The sequence below is a fragment of the Pseudorasbora parva genome, chromosome 12 (assembly GCF_024679245.1).
Source record: "Pseudorasbora parva isolate DD20220531a chromosome 12, ASM2467924v1, whole genome shotgun sequence".
In the NCBI taxonomy this organism is placed as follows: domain Eukaryota; kingdom Metazoa; phylum Chordata; class Actinopteri; order Cypriniformes; family Gobionidae; genus Pseudorasbora; species Pseudorasbora parva.
In genome coordinates, this window is record NC_090183.1 from 1,682,501 (window position 1) to 1,702,616 (window position 20,116).

A 20,116-nucleotide genomic window follows, 5' to 3' on the forward strand; every position below is an offset into this window, starting at 1 on the left:
TAATATGCAGTGCTAAAGACTTTATTTGCACAACTTTAAAGGACATTTTCTCAGTATTTAGATTTTTTTGGGCCTTCAGATTCCAGATTTTCTCCAATCCTAATAAAATCACACATTAATGGAAAGATTATTTATTCCAGAAAATGAGCCTTATGGCTGGGTTTGCGGTCCAGGGTCTCATATTTGAATAAAGAATGAAGGTGTCATTTGTCCAGACCGTGTGTGTGTGTGTGTGTGTGTGTGTGTGTGTGTGTGTGTGTGTGTGTGTGTGTGTATTGATGCGTTTTATTTCTTTTTTGTCTTTTCAATATAATCTAATAGAGGACGGTTCAAGTGCGCCGGCATTTTCTTCCAAAAAACATTATACCGCCTCAGAAACTGCATTTGTCTGTTGTTTTAATCGGTTATAATGTTAGAATATATATATATATATATATATTAAAATAAATACGACATTTATTAAAATTGATATTAGAATACCGATATTAGGTTTTTTTTCTCATTTAATACAAATTTTCCCACTCATTTTATTAAATGTATATATTTATACACATAACCCTGGACCACAAAACCAGTCATAAGGCTCAGTTTTGTGAATTAGAGATGTATACGGCATCTGAAAGCTGAATAAATCATCTTTTTATTGATGTATGGTTTGTTAGGATCGGACAATTTAGGGCACATTTTTATTTAATTATTTTTTTTTTTGTCTTTTTAATATAATTAATTAATCTAAGGTGTCATTTGTCCAGACCGTGTGTGTGTGTGTGTGTGTGTGTGTGTGTGTGTGTGTGTGTGTGTGTGTGTGTGTGTGTGTGTGTGTGTTGATGCGTTTTATTTCTTTTTTGTCTTTTCAATATAATCTAATAGAGGACGGTTCAAGTGCGCCGCCATTTTCTTCCAAAAATCATTGTGGCGCCTCAGAAACTGCATTAGTCTGTTGTTTTAATCCAGAATATTAAAAAATATATGATTATTTATTCATTTATGTTATGTTTTTAACTGGATTTTTTTCTGTCTCATTTAATACAAATTTCCCCACTCATTTTATTAATGTGACTTTGGACCACAAACCCAGTCATAAGGGTCATTTTTGGGAATAATCTTTCCATTAATGTGTGATTTTATTAGGATTGGACAAAATCTGGAATCTGAGGACGCAAAAAAAACTAAATATTGAGAAAATCTCCTTTTAAGTTGTCTAAATGAAGTCCTTAGCCCTGCCTATTACTACTAATAATACATTACGGTATGAAATGTGCAAAACATCTTCATGGAGCGTGATCTTAATATCCTAATGATTTTTGGCATAAAAGAAAAATGGATAATTTTGAGCTGTGCAATGTTTTGTTAAGGACTGATGAAGTGCCAGTATGTGATGTATTTATGAGATATTAGTGATGATTTATGATTCATGGGTGTGTGTTTGTGTTCCAGGGCGATAAAGTGCGAGCTCTAAAGGCTCAGAAAGCCGAAAAGTCGGTCATTGGGGAGGAAGTCACCAAATTAGTTGAGCTAAAAAAACAACTTTCTCTTGCGGAGGGCAAGAACCCAGAGCCGGCCGCTCCCAAAGGGAAGAAGAAATAAAGGTGAAAACCCAGGAAGAACTTTATATTTTACGACTACACTATTCAACCACTCCTATAAACATGATCCAATCATTTTTACACCTTTTTAAAATGCAATAAAATCAGTGTATCCCCATTTAGATTTTTCTGTGGTGCAATTATTGTGATTTCATTCATATACTCAATAAAACACCCAAGACAAAAAAATCTCACAGACTCGAGTCGGTTCATTTAAAAAAATTTAATAGCAAAATGTGTGTAATACAAGTCTAAATAAAATCCAGATAAAAATGTGCTAGGCTAATACAGTAATTCGGCATGCACGTTTACTCCAGTATTAGGACGGGCAATGATTATACATGTAAAGATGATCATGTGATACACGTATAGAAAAATAGGCATGGTTTAGAGGCAGAGAGTGTTATAAACCACTAGGTCTAAAAATATTGAAAAAGAGAAATAAGTGAGAGCTAAATCAGCATTCATAGCTTCATCTCACACACACACACACACACACACACTCGCGCTTAGAGGCCTCTGGTTGGTGGTGAGCGCTGAGAGAAACGGCTCACACTCGTTCAGAATAACAGTCCTGAGCTACTGATCAACACATTTAAAGCCCTGTCGTTAACCTACAATCACGCGCTTCTTCTTCTTCTTCTTCTTCTGGTTATTGCAGTTCTTCCATCGTCTACATGCCCTCAAAACTCCTCACAGATTAACCATCAGCTTTCAATTACACAGGAAGTTGATTAACCTTTGGGTGGTTTAATAAAAGCTAGGCTTTCCTTTGTGATATTACTATGGTGAATCCCACGAAACCGGTCAAAAACACCCCAAATTCACTTCAATAAAGTGTTTAATGTAAAGCAGAATATCTCCTTCTTTCATGTGTCCTCCTTTGATACTTAGCTGGTTTAAAACATTGTATTAGTCGGTTTAATTTAGTGCAAAACATTAATAAATTAGGCTTTGTTTTTTTAAATCGAATTTTGTGTGCTTGTGATGTTTTAATGCTTATTCTGTCATTTATTCAAAGCGTAACTAGTTCAAGTCTAACACTTAACCATCATGCATTTCATTTTTGCGGATTTAAAGTACATATTAGTCATTTTAATTAAGTGCAACATTTTTTTTTTTGCTTTTGATGTTTTTATTGCTGTAATGCAATCTCATTCTGTAATTTATTCAGTACACTTTATTCAATTGTAACATTTAACCATCATGCATTTCATTTTTGCGGATTTAAATGTGTAAAGTACATATAACAGTCACTTTAATTTAGCGCAAAACGTTTTTTTTTTGTCTAATTTCTTTGCTTTTGCTGTTTTTGTTGCTGTAATGCGATGTCATTCTTTAATTTATTCATAGTAATTTCTTCAATTGTAACATTTACTCATCATGCATTTAATTTTTGCAGATTTAATTTAGCATTGAAATGCATTAGTCATTTTAATTTAGTGCAAAAAATGTAAAAATGACTAATTCTGCTTTATTTTTATTGCTGTAATGCAATCTTCAATCAATTCTTTACTTTATTTAGTGTCATTCGTTAAAGTGTAATCATGCATTTAATTTTTGCAGATTTAAATTGTATCAGTCATTTTAATTAATTGCAGATAAAATCAAATTTCTTTGCGTTACAGCAATACGAAGTGTCATTTTGTAACATTTAAATTTAAATTTTAAAACGTATTAGTCATTTTATTCATTTTTTTACACACCTTTAGGTTTCGTTTTCTATGTCGTCTAATTTCTTTTTTGTATTACAGCAGTAAAATTTAATAAGCAATCTCATTCTTCAATTTATGTCTTTAAAAAATATATGTCACTGAGGTTTTTGCATTGTATTATAATTTTTCATAACAGTCAAGTGCATTTTTATTAATGCAATGCAAAATGTCTCATTCGTTAATTTGTGTCCTTCTTTGACCATTTAAAGAAATATTTTGCATTTGTGTCGCTGTCTTAAACCAGTGCTGATTTAAATGTTTAAAACATTGCATTACAGAAATGGGACATTCGGCTTCTGTTTTTAAATCGAGTTTCTTCCTCGCTCTTGATATTTCCATTGCCATCTTTATTTATCTGAAGTGTCATTCGATAAACATCAGTAACACCTGCCTTTTCATTTGAGCAGGTTTAAACGTTTAAAAGCGAATTAGTCATTTCTAAAATTAGCCTTTTTTTCAAATCAGTCATCTAATTTCATTTTTCCTTTTAATATTTGTATTAATATTAGCACTTTTTTGTGATTCTTTTCTTTTTTGTTTTAAATCAGTCATCTAATTTAATTTTTCCCTTTAATATTTGTATTAATATTAGCATTTTTTTGTTAAATTATCATTATTATTTTTTTTATTTTTTTCCACCTCTCCACTCTTGGATAAAAGCATCTGCTAAATGAATAAATGTAAGTCATTTTAATCTTCTGGAAAAGCCTCATATTCTTTCATTTAAATGTTTAAAAGCACATTAGTCTGAAAATTAGCCTTTTTTTTTTTAAATCATTCATCTAATTTAATTTTTCCTTTTAATATTTGTATTAATATTAGCGTTTTTTTGTGATTTTTTTTTTTTTTTTTTCACCTCTTGGATAAAAGCATCTGCTAAATCATGTAAATATTAGTCATTTTAATCTTCTGGAAAAGCCTCATATTCTTTAATTTAAATGTTTAAAAGCACATTTGTCTAAAAATTAGCCTTTTTAAAAAAATCATTGATCTAATTTAATTTTTCCTTTTAATATTTGTATTAATATTAGCATTTTTTTGTGATTTTTCACCTCCTTGGATAAAAGCATCTGCTAAATCATGTAAATATTAGTCATTTTAATCTTCTGGAAAAGCCTCGTAGTCTTCATGAGAACTTGATTTTTGGTTTGGGGCGAGTTTTGACCGGGACGTGTTTCCACATTCGTTCTTTTCTACGGCTTAATCTGACTTTCTCTCTTTCTCTCTCTCTCGGTGGGAGACCTCCCTCCTTCTCTCCCCCTATCCCACGTGTCTTTTATCTCCTTCTAAATGTGCATTTCACGGTCAATTGTCCGCCTCTCCTTCAAGTCCCGTTTGTTCTTCACCTCCTGGTGTTGACGAGCCTCTCAATGAGCGCGCGGCGCGTTCTCTGCACCTCCTCTCCGAGCCGCTCGATTTCGGCTTTGAGGCGCTCGTTCTGATCCGTCAGTTCTTGGACTTTCCTCTCGTTTTCCTGCTCTCGCTCTCTTCTGCTCTTCTTCCCTGGGGACGGCGAGCAAATCGCGCCTCCTTTTTCGCCGCCGCCGCGCCTCCTTTTTCCCGGACGCGAGGAGGCGGGAGGGGAAGCCGGCGGGGAGCAATTAAGGGAAGGGGAGCGAGATTCAGAGGAGCATGAAGATGTGTCGGGAACCATTGGAAGCTCCTCTTCACTCGCCGCCGGAGATGGAGGCGGATGGAGATGATACCCAACCATCGTTTCAACCGAGCCGACGCCTCCTTCGCTCAAAAGCTCGAAAAACTCCGGCGGAAGCAAATCTCCTCCGGATGAAGTTTGCTCCAAATCTCCGGATCTCCGCTCCTCCGCTCTCGGAGGCGTCGGCGGCGGATCATCGGCTACGCGTTGAACACCTTCGCCCCAAACCTGCCCCTCCGTCAACCAGGTGAGCGAGCAACTCTCCAAAACATCCAGAAACTCGGGGTCCTTCTGCATGAGAGGCGAAGAACACAAACCGTTAAGGAAAAAAACGTCGTACGGACACGACTGTAGAACAGCGTTTGACGTTACTGACCTCGGAGCAAGGCGGGGCTCGCGTAAGTTTGGCCCCGCCCGCGTCGGAGCCTAATATATCCTGTAGGTCTTCATACCACGCCTCCAACTCTGCACCACATAGCGGCCCCACACCAGGGGGGTACAGCCACTCCGCAGTCATCGCACCAATCAGTCGCTATCCACAGACACAATACGATATGCTCCCACACCTAGCACACCAGACCTGACCCACAAAAAATAAATAAACTGGAGGAAGTGATAAAAAAAACAAACCTCTGAATGCTGTGACGACGGCTCATCTAGAGGGAGCTTTAACCGCACACCTGCACCGGGTTTTGGGAATAGCCGATTTATCTGGGTGACCTGCTATTATATACGTGACAATAAGATCATCCGCTCGGCCAATGAGTGCAACAGGGACACACAGTGGCCGAGCGCCGTTATTGCACAATACATAAATAACCAGCTTTATGGAGGAGTTTCAGAAGCATGCATGAGCAGAGGGGGGAAAAAAGTTTAATAAAATTATTTATTATAGCCTCCTTTAATGTTTACTTTTATTTAAATCATTCTTGTGCTTCAATAAAAACAAAATATAAACTGTAAAAAGGTGCTCACCTTTAAAAGTGTCCCTTGTCAATCAAGTTTGAATGTGGGTTGGTGGCGATATTTTGTCCCAATAATTCTAGAGAAATAAAAAAATGTAACAGCTCAAAAACTATTTATATATATATATATATTAAACATTTCTGCTGTGAAACAAACACGTGCAAGAACGAAGATGAAGGGCCTTGTGGATAATTAAGGTCGACTGCGTGTAAAAATTACACGGAGCAATTATTGATTCTTTAATCTTAAATCTAAAATTAGGTCATTGTATTTTTTTATGTAAACAAAGGCGCATTGTGTGCTCGAGGGCGCCCTCTGTGTGAGTCTGAGAGCAGACAGTCTGTCAAAACAAGCGAAGACAGTCAAGTTAAGCTGAAATAACCTCACAACTCATCTGAGGTGGAAACGCGACCAACTCTACTTTAAATGTCGGCGGAATGTATGAGCCTGAGGCACTCTCGAGAGCTTTTATTTTTTTATATAATATATTATTTATACATAATGTGTATATAATTATGCGGTGGTTAATTTATATATGCGGTGTAAAGCGATATTTAACTTTAAGAGAAAATATATATAAATTATATATTATTGTATAATAATGGCGTTTGTTTGTTGTATTCTGGCTGGTTACTCCAAAGGGTGACTAAATCGAATATTTTGAAAATAACTAAATACGATAATTAACTTCTTCTGTCACTTAAATAGTTTAAATGAATTTTCTAGTATAAACTACTATAATTGTGCCCATCTGGAGCGGAGGTTTACGAAACTGACAGCGAGCCAATGACGTCATGGAATCAAAGTACGGGAGTGAGGAAACAAAGGGCGAACACCTCGCACCAAAATAACACTTTAAAAGTACTTTAGCGATATAAAAACACAGCGAGTTAGCGTCCATGACTACGTCCATTTGATTTCTGAAAGTGTAAAAAGTTGATTGTAGCGCAGTTCCGTTGAGGAGGCGTTACTGGCGATCAATAACAAATCACAAAATAACCGTTAAAAATAAAACGTTCGCAAAAAAAGTTCGCGTGCGCGTCTAAAATGCCGCGATTGTGGCGAAATGACAGCTGTCATCGCGTAGTTTTGTTGGTTAATAACTATTCAAGTAATTGTGAATAAACCAGGAAGAAAAAGCGCAATGATGTTGGGTTAAATAAAGAAAATAGCCGATGGAGAAAGGGGAAAATCCTGTGAAATTTGAGATGAGTATTCCAAAAACAGCCTGGGATAGTCGCCAGAACACGCGCATTCCTGTTTTCCAGAAGGAGAAGCTTGACATACACCAGCAAGAAAAGTACATCACATTACAAAAAAAGAATAGGAAAAAGAGATGACACTCACCCTTTTCTTTTTATTATTTCTTTTCCTCGGCTGTTTCGGATTCAGGGTCTGTGTGTGTTTTTGTAGAGATTGGTGATAGCTCATGTTAACCATTGTTCAGTTGAAGTCACCGAGTGTGGATTTCGGAAACTCCCGGGGACATTTATAGAGTGACTCCAACCGAACTCTGGGGGAAGGATCTCAAGGCGCAACCTAACCGAGATTACGAGAAACTGACAGGAGATGGTCGGCCGTGTGAGCCAATGACGCGAGGCGGTCGGAATTCTTCTGCTTAGAGACATCCAATGAGCGGGCGCGCTGGGCAGGAGGGGCGGGACTTGATGACTTTGCTGGTTGTCTCGCTCTGCGCGAGTTTGTGTGAGCGGGAAGATGTGATGCAGTCATAAGACGGCCAGGACGAATTTGGGGCGTAAGGGAGTCACATGAAAGGAATGATGCAATCGTTGGCAACCGGTTTCTAGTTGGAGATAAGACTAGCAGAACCCGAGCATGTTTTATTAAACAACCTTTCGTTAGAAAGAAAAAAAAACTGACAAACTACCCTATAAGGATGTAGGAAAAATGTGTCCATTTTTGCTTGCGTTCGCATATGCACCTATAAAAATAGGCAACGTTAATATTCGTGTGATATTGTACGGATTTGTTCGGTCTTTTTTCACCTTTAATAATTCCTCTCTAAGTGACCTGAGGCGATTCTTTCATGTTTCCTAATGCATCCAGTTTAGCACTATATGGAACGATTCCATAGGATCCTAACTCGAGTTTGAACAATCCCACCCCACCCGAACTGCGTTCCTCAGCCATTTCATTCCAGTCCATTTGACAACATAACAACGAGATACACAATTCAATACAACCAGTATAGATTCTGCATTCAAAAAAAAAAAAAAAAAAATATTACAGAAGAAGAAAGGACTTGAGTTGTTCGGTATATGAATAGGCTACGTGTTATTCAACACCTGTTTAGAATCGCTAAATGAGTCCATAAAGTGACGTTAAAATGGTAAAGGTCAGAATCTAGTTCACAGATAAGTCTTAAAGATCTAAATCAGCAGATTAGGTTTTAATCTTTGTCCCGGCCTTAAATGTATCCTATATATTCTATAGATAATCAACGTGTGGATGTTGTGTTAGCCTATTCTAATTTTCAGAATGCTGTCATTTGGTCACCCAAATTAACTACAGATGTGTTTTTTATTGGTTCTTTATTGGCATTGACATCCATTGAACATTTCCATTGGACAAAAAAAGTTCTGTGTAGTGGGAAATTATTCATTAGATTATTAAAATGTTATTGACAGAAAGAACAAATTGGTTTTATGTAATGTTCCCAAAATGTTTATATATTGAGTGTAGAACCAGCACGTTTTTTTTAAACGACACACTTTAATGGAAACACCATTGGGTGATCAACTTGTCCAGGGTTTGATCTGAACCCTAAAACCTCACTAGTATTTTTTTCAGCACGAGTAGGCTATAACCCAGTTAAGACTGTTGCTGTGGCACTGGGAATGCTGGCATAATTGTGTATAATGTGAAATACGTTATAGTGTACGGTTCAGACATAGCCGTTGACAGTCGAGTGACGGTTGACGTGACTGATCCTCAAAGCGCCAAGTCAAAAATTCAAAAGTGATTGAGATGATGTCATAACCGTGTTTAAATGCTGCACAGATCGTGTAGTGTCGTCCTGTAGCAGTAAATAAAAAGATGGTAATTAGTTTACAATGGTATTTAATTAACAGGTAGGCTACACCCCCCGTTTTAACTGCTTAATGATAGATGTTATAACACGGGCTGACCTGTAACTCCTGGCCAACTGATGTCACCAGGGGCTCATCTCGTTAGTATTCTGAAACTATTCCAAACGCAAGAGTTAAGAAGTTAAACTTGCATGGTGCAAAGCGTGCAATGTATTGCCTAGCAACAGCGCAAGTGGGATGCGCGTAAGGTTAGCGAATAGAAACCTCAAATACTGTTTCCAGGAGCAGGGCACCGCTCGCGTGGAGACGCTACTTCCACGTCACGATCGGTTGGCTGTTGCTGTGTAGTCTCCCCACTGCCTAATGGTTATCACCTCCGAGCGTGTAATTCTATTGGCAGGTTATGCTTTTATTCCCCAAAGTTGTGTTTACTCAACATTCCTTTGAAGTTTTAACAGGTTTAACTCTCAATAACTCGCTCTGCTTGGAAAACTTTGTCGAGTTATATGCCTTCGTCGTTGTAGGAGGTTGATGATTTATATTTCTAACTCGCACCCAAGACTCACACCCAAATGTTCAGATTGTGCCAGCGAATCACATTTCTGCTCAAGAGAATAACAGACGTTTTACAACACCATATGCTTAGAAATATCCCTGATTTCCTACATCTTTCCTCCACGCTAAATGGGTTTTATCTGCCATTTCCCTCAGTAATTATAAAGTACTTACGGGCGAACCATTTTTTTGTTTTCTCAGCTAACTGACACAATAAGGCCAATAAAGATATGCGTGTGTGTGGAATCATTTTATGGCAGACGAACAGAAATATCTTTCTCTCAGGATATTCTCGCCTCCTGCTCAATTCAATGAAACCACATTTCCAGATGAAGTTCGCGAACATCTAAGGTTACCAGAGCGTTTGAATTTAATTTAAATGACATTTCGAGTAGTTTGAGGCTGATCATAAATTCGGGGGGGAAATCGTTAAATGAACATTTCTAGCCTAGTTTTTTTATTGTTTTATTATTCCTCTTTACTGCACATAAAAACATAATAGACTGATAGAATTTGTTTATTTTATACAAACATGATACTGAGAAGAGACTTTCCAGTTTATAACTAAAAATACTAAATACATAATGATAACTCAATTTGGAGCGTATCTGAAGATAAATCTTCTACGTAGTGACGTAAAAACAATATCTCACAATTAGAGACCGTTGAAGTGACCGTTAAACTGATATTGAACGCGCCAAGACAAAAAATATAATTTAACTGATTGAGATGATGTCACAGGCTTGTTTAAATGCGGCCTTTAAAACAAAAAACAACCTAACAAATATTTATTTTACAATTCGCAAAGTAAAAAAAAATGATGTAATTTTAGACCAAACATCTCACTTCTACAGAAGTGTATCCATTATTCTTGTACTAGGGCGCGTTTCCTCTTCACGAGCGGCTCTCTCGCGCCTCCTAGTGGCTTTGAAATTGTACGGAATTCCCAACCCCGACAGCAGCTACTGCGCATGCGCGGACGAAAACTCCATGATTTTTTTTTGGCACGGGATCCTAAGGAAAAATAGGAACTTGGAAACGAAGATAAACTAAAAGCACCATCACACAGCCACAATCAACGCCTCGCTCGCATATGCACACAGTAAAGACGCTTAGGAGGGCGCTGAACCTTTGAATGAAGCGATCGCACGCTCCGCGGCCGAGCAGGATTCACGCGAAATTGGACGACAATGCACGGGGCGCAATAAAACCAAGCGTTATTGCTCTTTGTTTTTAAGCAGGACGGCTCGGATGGATGAAGACGCGGGGAAGTGCTTAAAAATCACGCTGCGTTAATAACAGCTCCCGCAACGGCGACATTTGCAACTCAATTCCATCGAGACGCTTGTTCTGTCTTTCGCCTGTGTTGTGCAGCGCGCCGAAGAAGCAGGAAACTTCGTAAACACAGAGGTACGTAGCCCGCGAGCTAAAGAAAGCTAACAGCGCGTCTACGCTGAACGCGACGCGACAAACTAGAACGCTTTCGTTTTAATGTAACGAAGATCGCTTCGTTGGTTAATATCAGAGCGTTATCGCATGTCATAAGCTTACAATACAAATGGGATGTTTAAGAATGGGCCAGCTAGCCGTCAATACGCGACATTTGTTTAGTCTTCGGGACGTACAGTCTTCAAAAGTACCAGGGCGGTATTTGGACGGATGTATTTCTATTTTCTTTCCGTATTTACATCCTAATTTCTCGGACACTTTGCGCACTTTTTGTATTTGGTGGTTTGTTTACTCTTTAGCTCGCTGCTCCGCCAGTCAGATCCCATAGCCTGAGCGTTAGCCGCTCACACTCACCCGCCTTAATGCCAGAATAAAAACCGTTAAAATGTCATGGTTTTAATCTGTGACATCATCTCGATTACTTACATTTGAATTTTTGACGCGGCGCGTTGAGGATCATTTTCAACTGTCACTTTTCACTCAACTGTCAACCATATGTCAGAACTGTACACTAACGAAAAAGTACCGTGTTTTTGGACATATACCTTACCCTACCATGGTATTCAGTGCTAGAAACCGTGGTACATGAATATGGTGATCAAACTGTACCTTGTTGTATATTAATGTAATCTCAAATTTCATGTAGTATTTCTTAATTTTTCCAATGTTTATATTGAAAATATTTTATATTCTTTACTGAAGTCATGTCGATCCCAACTGAAATGAATTTTAAATATGGTGATCAAACCGTACCTTGTTGTATATCATCTACATTTTCAAATATCATCTTGTATTTATATCAGTATGATTCATTTTTTCCAATAGTTATATTGAAAATATTTTATATTCTTTACTCAAGTAATGTCGATCCCAACTGAAATGCATTTTAAATATCAAACCGTACCTTGTATATCATCTAAATTTTCAAATTTTATCTAGTATTTATATCAAAACGATTAATTTTTCCAATAGGTATATTAAAAATAGTTTTAAAAAGTTCATATTCTTTACTCAAGCAATGTCAATCCCAACTGAAATGTATTTTCTTTATGTTTTCAGGTTGTCAGATCGTGGAGGGTTCCAAAGAAGCATCCCAGTCCATTTGATAGGACCGCTGAGGATTGTGGATCAAGACGGATTTGTTCTGTTGCGTTGTGCTTCGTTAATGCCGCGTATATGTCCTCTAAAGGGTGTATTTCACGAATGGTGCTGACCAAGGCTGTATAAAAATGAAAAGGTACAAAATTACCGAATTTCTAATCATCAGGTATCGTACACACTGCAATGTTTTTTCGTACTACTACTACATTTATTTAATGAATACATGCTCAAACCCTTGATGATTTACTGTGATTACCATGGCGGTGTCTCTGCAGACAGTTTTGACAAAACAAAATATATGAATGAATATTGAATCCAGAATAGTCACAGATTAAATGCTCAGAAGTTGAGTGGCAACTATATTTAGATTCAGTGTGAATTGACATTTCCAACTGAAGTAAGTCTTGAATGTAAGTCGATCTTCAGTAGATCTGATTTGAAACTGGTTTCTTTCACTACACTGGTGTATTTTAAATGTAGTTGTCACTACATAACACTTTCATTAACTTTATGAATGGCTACTGAATCCAGAATAGTCCGGTTAAATGTTCAGAAGCAGAGTGGCACATTTAGATTCAGTGTGAACACAATCCCAACAGAATTGTAAGTCAATCTTAATCAAATCTAGTTTGGATCTAATTTGAAGCTGTTTTTCCCCCACACTAGATTGAATTATTGGAAATGTAGTTGTCATTACATGATGACACCTGGAATTAGACTTTATGAATGGCTGCTAAATTACTCAGATTAAATGCTCAGAAGTGGAGTGACAACCCTATTCGATTTGAACACAATCTCAATTGAAATTAATCCCAAAGTGTGAGAGTCCATCTTCATCAAGTCTGGTTTGGATCTGTTTGATGCTGGTTACATTGGTTTATTTTAAATGTAGTTGTCACAACATAACACCTTCATTCACTTTATACATGGCTACCAAATCCAGAATAGTCAGATTAAAGGCTCAGAAGAGGAGTGGCAACCCTGTTTAGATGCAGTGTGAACACATTTCCACCTGGAGTGTGAGTCGATCTTCATCAAATCTAGTTTGGATCTGATTTGAAGCTGGTTTCTGTCACTAGACCGATTTATTATAAATGTAGTTGTCACAACATAACACCTTCATTCACTTTATAAATAGCTACTGAATCTAGAATAGTCAGATTAAATGCTCAGAAGCGAAGTGACAACCATATTTATGTTCAGTGTGAACACATTTCCAACTGATATAAGTCTTAAGTGTGAGTTGATCTTCACCTAAACTAGTTTGGATCTGATTTGAAGCTGGTTTCTGTCTCTACACTGACTTATTGTGAATGTCACTACATGATGACACCTGTATCTACACTTTATGAATGGCGTATGAATCCAGAACAGTCAGATTAAATGCTCAGATGCAAAGTGACAACCATATTTAGGTTCAGTGTGAACACATTTTCGTCTAATCTAGTTTGGATCTGAATTGAAACTGGTTTCTGTCTTTAGGAGCTGGATGTGTGTGAGCAGAAAATGACGGGGGGCAGTGAGAGTGCAGAAGGAGAAAAAGATGGAGGTACGGCGCTCATCGCTCAGATCCCGATTGGCTGGCAGAGGAAAGTGGAAGATGGGGTTGTGTCTTACATCAGGTACGTCTACACATTACTTTGCGTTTACTGTGATGATGTTCTTCTCAAATATGAACTGTGTTGCTATTAAAAGGTACATCGTGAACATGCTTTGCTTAGTTGCCTGACGATGATTACGCACAAATGTGTGTGACTTCACCCGTGCAAACACATGCAAGCGCGTTTGGCTTTCACCAAGGGATTCTGGTGCAGACCCGGCTGTGTTTGACATTAGGGTTTATTTAGTGAGGAAGCTGTGCTCCAAATTGGTCTGCGTTATTGTGAAGATCATATGTGAAGATGGTAAAGCTAAATGCTATAGAGGAAAAATCCCATTCATCTCCATTAAGGGGAAGTGATTTTGCGCGATAGATTGAAACATTTATAGATACAGAACTACTGTGAGCTATGAAGTTGATTTTTTGGTGGTGGTATTTGCTTTTGTTGACTCCAGGCCGTTGAATTATCTGAAAATAATATTATTTTCAATATTTTCTAATAATTGCGTATAAAATTATTCCTTCACACGAGTGTTTTAAGGACAAAAACTTGACAAAATGTCTTGAAGTGGAATAATTTACTCTGGTCTTTTGAATAATTAGAGAGTATTGCACACCCAAATAATGCATTGTGGCCACATTACCACCTCAGTATGCATTATTTTCTGATAATTCAATGGCCCTTTGTCAATTATACCTTACATACTGCATTTGTCATTGTTAGTTGTCAGATATGTAATCAAGCCAAGTGAAATAGCTGTCAAACTAAAATGCCATATCTTTTTCTTTTTCTTCTCCAGCCCGAGTGATACAGTCCTTCGTTCTGTGGATGAGGTGAGGGTGTATCTGCGGACAGACGGCACATGTAAGTGTGGTCTCGAGTGCCCGCTTGTCCCAAATAAGGTGAGATCATCATTCAGTACCGAAGCCTCCTCGCTTATGATGTTTTCTGTGCAAACTTGATTGCAAATTAATCCATTTAGGTTTTAATGGTTGCACATACACTGATCAGGCATAACATTAAGACTAAACACCGATGATCTCTCCATCACGGCTCCTGTTAGTGGGTGGGATATATTAGGCAGCAAGTGAACATTTAGTCCTCAGAGTTGATGTGTGTGAAGCAGGAGAAATGGGCAAGCGTAAGGATTTGAGCGAGTTTGGCCAGATTGTGACGGCTAGACGACTGGGTCAGAGCATCTCCAAAACTGCAGCTCTTGTGGGCTGTTCCCGGTCTGCAGTGGTCAGTATCTATCAAAAGTGCTCCAAGGAAGGACCAGTGGAGAACCGGCCACAGGGTCATGGGCGGCCAAGGCTCATTGATGCAAGTGGGGAGCGAAGGCTGGCCCGTGGGGTCCGATCAAACAGACGAGCTACTGGAGCTCAAACTGCTCCAGAAGTTAATGCTGGTTCTGATAGAAAGCTGTCAGAATACACAGAGCAGCTCAGTTTGAGGCGTATGGACCAGTCAGGGTGACCTCTTACCCCTGACCCCGCCGAAAGCACCAACAGTGGCACGTGAGCATCAGAACTGGACCACGGAGCAATGGAAGAAGGTGGCCTGGTCTGAGGAATCATGTGTTCTTTTACATCACGTGGATGGCCGGGTGTGTGTGTGTGTGTGTGTGTGGCTTACCTGGGGAACACATGGCCCCAGGATGCACTATGGGAAGAAGGCGAGCCGGCGGAGGCAGTGTGATGCTTTGGTCAATGTTCTGCTGGGAAACCTTGGGTCCTCCATCCATGTGGATGTTACTTTGACACGCTCCACCTACCTAAGCATTGCTCAGACCATGTTCAGCCTTTGATGGAAACGGTATTCTGGTGGCTGTGGCTCTTCCAGCAGGATAATGCTCCTGACACAAAGCACAAACGCTTCAGGAATGGTTTGAGGAGCACAACAACCAGTTTGAGGCGTCGACTCGGCCTCCAGATTCCCCAGATCTCAATCCAATCGAGCATCTGTGGGATGAGTCGAACAAACAAACAAGATCCATGGAGGCCCCGCCTCAAAACCTACAGGACTTTAAGGATCTACTGCTAACATCTTAGTGCCAGATACCACAGCACACCTTGAGGGGTCGAGTGGAAGGTGCTCATAATGTTATGCCTAATTGGTGTATGTTTGGAATGAAATGCTAGTACTGCTGACTGTGTACTGTGTTTAATGGTATGTGAAACACTGTAATTTTATAAAATGATAAACTGTTATGCTGCATGTTTTATTTTACCTCAGTGTCCATTTATCATTTTAGAAATAAACCTGATTATTTTAGGGAGACTTTTAAAATCCCCCCATTTCGTGCATGCAGGACATTTGCTCACTGTCCCGTAGAAATACTGCACACTTCAGAAATAATACGTGGCATGCAGCTTTGAACAGACACTGCAAATGTATTACTTGCATTTAAATAAATGTCTTTTTAAATCAATGCAGGTCTTTAATTTTGACCCTGCTGCGATGGTCCAAGCTCCTGGTCATCATTCGAGTAAAGTAGAGGAAGACATGACCAAACTCTGTAACCATCGCAGGAAAGTTGATGCCATGGCAGCTTTATGCCAAAGCATGCAACCCTCCCAACTCCCGCCGCCGGCTCAAGCCACAGGTACTGCATCTTAATACACACATTATTCCAACACGGTTACTTTTTACACGGGCTTTCTATTTTCTGTGACATGACATGTTAAAAGTGCACAATTTTGGTTTGTTTTCAACTAATTGAGGGTCAAGTTGAAATGATTGTCCGTAGTAATCAACAGCATGTTCTACTATAACTGCAGTGTATAACCCTGACTGTTCTCATGGAGTGAAGATTGTTCTCTGTATTTTGTGTCCATATATTACCCATTCAAATGATTACATTTGGCTAAGGCATGCAGTCAGTCAGAGTTCATCTTTAGCATCCACTTCACAGTATTTTAAATGTTTATTTACCATGTAAACTAAACTGCAACCACTAAGTTTACATTTAGTAAAAAAAGACTTACAATAGCTCAAGTGTATTAGCCATACTGGGATGTATTGGGGCGGCAGTGGCTCAGTGGTTCATGTAGATTGTCTACAAACCAAAAGGTTGGTGGTTCGATCCCCGGTTCCACCTGACCAAATCCCCTTTCACACTGCGATTCCGGCAAATACACGGATAATGCGACCCGGCATTTGTTCCCGGGCCGCTAGATTTGGTCCATTCTCACTGCCAGCGAAATACCATAATATGTGCGCTTTCACACACAACCCGTAACAGTCCCGGATCGAGTTGACACGTGACATCCGGATGTGACGTATAACGGCGAGCGATCTCAGCTTCAGCGCGGATAGTAAGGAGCTCCGTGGTCTCGACTTGTGTCCAGTTTGTGCACATTTCTGCTTGTTTAATTTTAGTTTCTTTTGTAGACGAACACTCTCTGCGTTTAAAACACCGACGAGCTCTTCTGGCACTGCAGGGTTGTGTTATTGAAAAACAAGCTCTAGGAGTCGCACGATAACTACGTACACGCTGCGGCATTAGTTTCGGCTTTTGTTCACACAGCGCTCGTCCCGGGTCGAATACTGCAATGTCACTCGGTCCCCGACCCGGGTCGAATTCGGTAATCAATCCCGGGACGTGGTTGCTTTCACACAGAAGGCGACCCGGCAATGCTCCGGGAATATTGCGGGTCCGACGTGCAGTGTGAAAGGGGCTCAAGTGTCGACCAAGTGCCTTACATGGCTGACATCGCTGTCGGTGTGTGAATGGGTGAATGTGAGGCAAAAATGTAAAGCGCTTTGGATGGCCACAGGGTCTGTTAAAAGCGCTATATAAATGCAGTCCTTTTACCATTCCAGAATGTGATTTAACTATAAGTATTCACCCCCTTTTGTGTTTTTCATGCTTTCTAGCATTGAATCACAGTGGACTTAAAATTTGTCATTAGTCTGTGAATTGTTGGTTTAGTCACAGCTTTATAGAAGAGTTGCAGAAAGAAAGTCACTGTTAAAGGATGTCATATGATATAGCTACGGTTTGCTGGAAGGCATGTCTGAGACATTGAGGCCAACTGGAAGAAGATTCTCTAGTCTGAATTAAGTTTAGTTTTAAGCCAGAAACTGATGACAGCACCGTTATAAAATTGATTTGAATACTTATGCATATACTTATTTTGTGTTTATTAACTTAAAGGCATTTTGACCGGTTTGCAATGGTTGATTCTTCTATTATTATAGGATCATTTTTCTGTTGTTCAGTGTGACAAAAAAACAAAAATACACTGTGGTTCTATGTTAGATTGTAAAATAAGCATTCTCAATAGCCTTTATAGAAACTATACCTCTCCTTAAAGTGCAAGTTCACCCAAAAATTAAAATATCCCATAATTTACTCTCCCTTAAGCCATCTGGGGTGTATATGACTTTCTTCTTTCAGACAAACACAATTGGAGTTTCTTTCCAAAGTTCGTGTTTGGAGGCCTTAAAAATGTCTTAATTTAAATGTAATGCCATGATATTGAATTTAAGATTTTCTTCTCTAATCTTTTTTTCTGAGAAATTGAACAAAATTGAGTTTGTGCTTAAAAAAAGAACAAATGTCTGTCAATGGGTTTGGAAATTACTTGAGTATGAACTCATTGGGAGATTTGTTCTTGTTTTAATCATAAAATCACTTCCGCAAGATTTCCTAATAGATCTTAAACTTTTAAGCTATCTTTTGTCAAATCAAAGAAAAAAGTTGTGGAGATCTGCTGGTAATTTTATTTTCAAATGTTGAAGTCTTGTTTGTGCAACTCTTGTACAAATGTATTCCTTAAATTTTCTTAAAATGGTCTTAAATTTACCTTCATTAAACCTGCACAAACCCTGGCCTGTTCCCAGCTTTATAATGGGAGTGAATGGTATCTGGGGTTTTAAAGCCCAATAAAGGGCATCCATCCATCATAAAAATAATCCATACAACTCCAGAGAGTTAATGAAGGTCTTCTGCAGCAGCGAAGAAAAAGAACCATGTTTATAACTTTATAAACTATATTCACTGGCTTCTGGTAACGACCGTACATAAGTCTAGTTTTGGCGGAAGAATGACCTCTGACCCAAACAACAAACTTAAGCTCCTCCCGCATTTATCTTTAAAAATTCTTGTTTTAAAAGTCTCGTTAGACGTCTAAATCTTATCCTTTGTGCTTCTGCGTTCGTCAATATGCCGTCAGAGGTCACTCCTCTGCCAGGACTAGACTCATGTACAGCTGTTACTGGAAGCCGGTCAGTGATTATAGTTTATAAAATTATGAACTATAATCTATATTGTTTATAACTTTTAGGGATGCACCGAATGTTCGGCAACCGAAATTATTCGGCTGAAAATAGCCAAAAAAAGCACTTTCGGCATTCGGCTGAATAAGTAAAAAGGCTGAATAATTTTTGCCGAACAATGACGTTTTTAAATGACGCGATCAAAAAGTAACCCACGTAGAGTGAGAGGCGCGTGCTTTATGCAGCAAACATGTCAGCTGTGTGGAAGCACTGTTTAGTAGGGGTGTCAACAATAATCGATTCGGCGATGCATCGCGATGCGGGGCATGAACGATTCAGCATCGATGCGGCAAAGTGCCATAATCGATTATGTGCAATTCCCCTTTATTCCACAAGGTGGCAATGTCTGATACCCAATGATGAAGTGACGTTTCACTCATAGTTACCTCTGACAGAAAACGAAACAATAATTATAATCTGCAAAACTTGAAATGGGTTAGTGATTTACTTCAGAGAGCAAGTACTAAACACAATCATATGTTAGTGTCACTGTCTCTTGATGATGGATGTGGTCAAGAAGCTGTCAGTGATCAAAATATTGATTTTGAAGACATTGAAAATGAGTTTGGAGAATATGCTGGAGATGGCGAATATGAGGCAGATGCTGAATATACTGGTAAACGAGCTCTGACGAGGTCATATGATGATGGTATTAAACATCTGCTCAAACTGAATCCTTCCAAGCTCCAAAAGGTAACGAAATAGGTTTTATTTTATTCTTCTGTAGCTGTTACTCTAAAATCAGGAGTTTTATATATTATCACGACAGGTAGAGGTCTATCCATGTTAAATATAGATCTGGGTGGCTAACGACCTGAATATGTAAGAATGTTTGGTGAAACAGTCATGCATTTAAGGGTTAATTGCATTTTATTTCATTTTATTTAATTACATTTTATTTTATTTAATAACTTTTATGTCAAAGATACAGGAGACACATAGCAGCCAATACAATCTGTTGTTTAATATCTGCTTGTCTTGCCTCATGACTGATGAAGAATTAGCTTTGTGTGCAGTAGAATTTTGATGCATCACAATGCATCGTAGAATCGAATTGAATCGAATCGTTACCTGGTGAATCGTAATCGAATCGAATCGTGAAGGCAGTGCCAATGCACACCCCTACTGTTTAGTGCTGCATCTCATGTCATCGATG

At 38.7% G+C, this 20,116-nt stretch overlaps 3 protein-coding genes across 6 annotated transcripts in view; 2 read left to right on the forward strand and 1 right to left on the reverse strand.

The window, feature by feature from the left end:
- Positions 1-1,775, forward strand: part of mars1 (methionyl-tRNA synthetase 1) — a 50,049-nt gene extending 48,274 nt beyond the window's left edge. For both annotated transcript variants that reach the window (XM_067458712.1, XM_067458713.1), the window contains one exon: positions 1,438-1,775. In XM_067458712.1, coding sequence (XP_067314813.1) covers positions 1,438-1,587 — 150 coding nt within the window. In that variant the 3' untranslated portion in view covers positions 1,588-1,775. The remainder of the gene's footprint in view (positions 1-1,437) is intronic.
- A 19-nt stretch (positions 1,776-1,794) lies between these two features.
- ddit3 (DNA-damage-inducible transcript 3) lies at positions 1,795-7,427 on the reverse strand. Of its 3 annotated transcripts, none has more exons than XM_067458721.1 (4): positions 7,269-7,427; positions 5,931-5,997; positions 5,332-5,535; positions 1,795-5,246 (listed from the first exon to the last, which is right to left on the reverse strand). In XM_067458721.1, the coding sequence occupies exons 3-4, from the start codon at positions 5,470-5,472 to the stop codon at positions 4,644-4,646; spliced, it is 744 nt and encodes a 247-aa protein (XP_067314822.1). In that variant the 5' UTR covers positions 5,473-5,535; positions 5,931-5,997; positions 7,269-7,427; the 3' UTR covers positions 1,795-4,643. The 3 variants fall into 3 exon arrangements, with proteins under 3 accessions (XP_067314822.1, XP_067314825.1, XP_067314824.1); XM_067458724.1 differs by having other exon boundaries at positions 5,332-5,678; XM_067458723.1 differs by having other exon boundaries at positions 5,332-5,778.
- A 3,044-nt stretch (positions 7,428-10,471) lies between these two features.
- The window catches only part of mbd6 (methyl-CpG binding domain protein 6), a 45,405-nt gene continuing 35,760 nt past the window's right edge, over positions 10,472-20,116 (forward strand). The window contains exons 1-5 of the mRNA XM_067458711.1: positions 10,472-10,936; positions 12,035-12,212; positions 13,559-13,698; positions 14,477-14,579; positions 16,114-16,282. Of these exons, the coding sequence (XP_067314812.1) occupies positions 13,583-13,698; positions 14,477-14,579; positions 16,114-16,282 (388 nt within the window). The 5' untranslated portion in view covers positions 10,472-10,936; positions 12,035-12,212; positions 13,559-13,582. The remainder of the gene's footprint in view (positions 10,937-12,034; positions 12,213-13,558; positions 13,699-14,476; positions 14,580-16,113; positions 16,283-20,116) is intronic.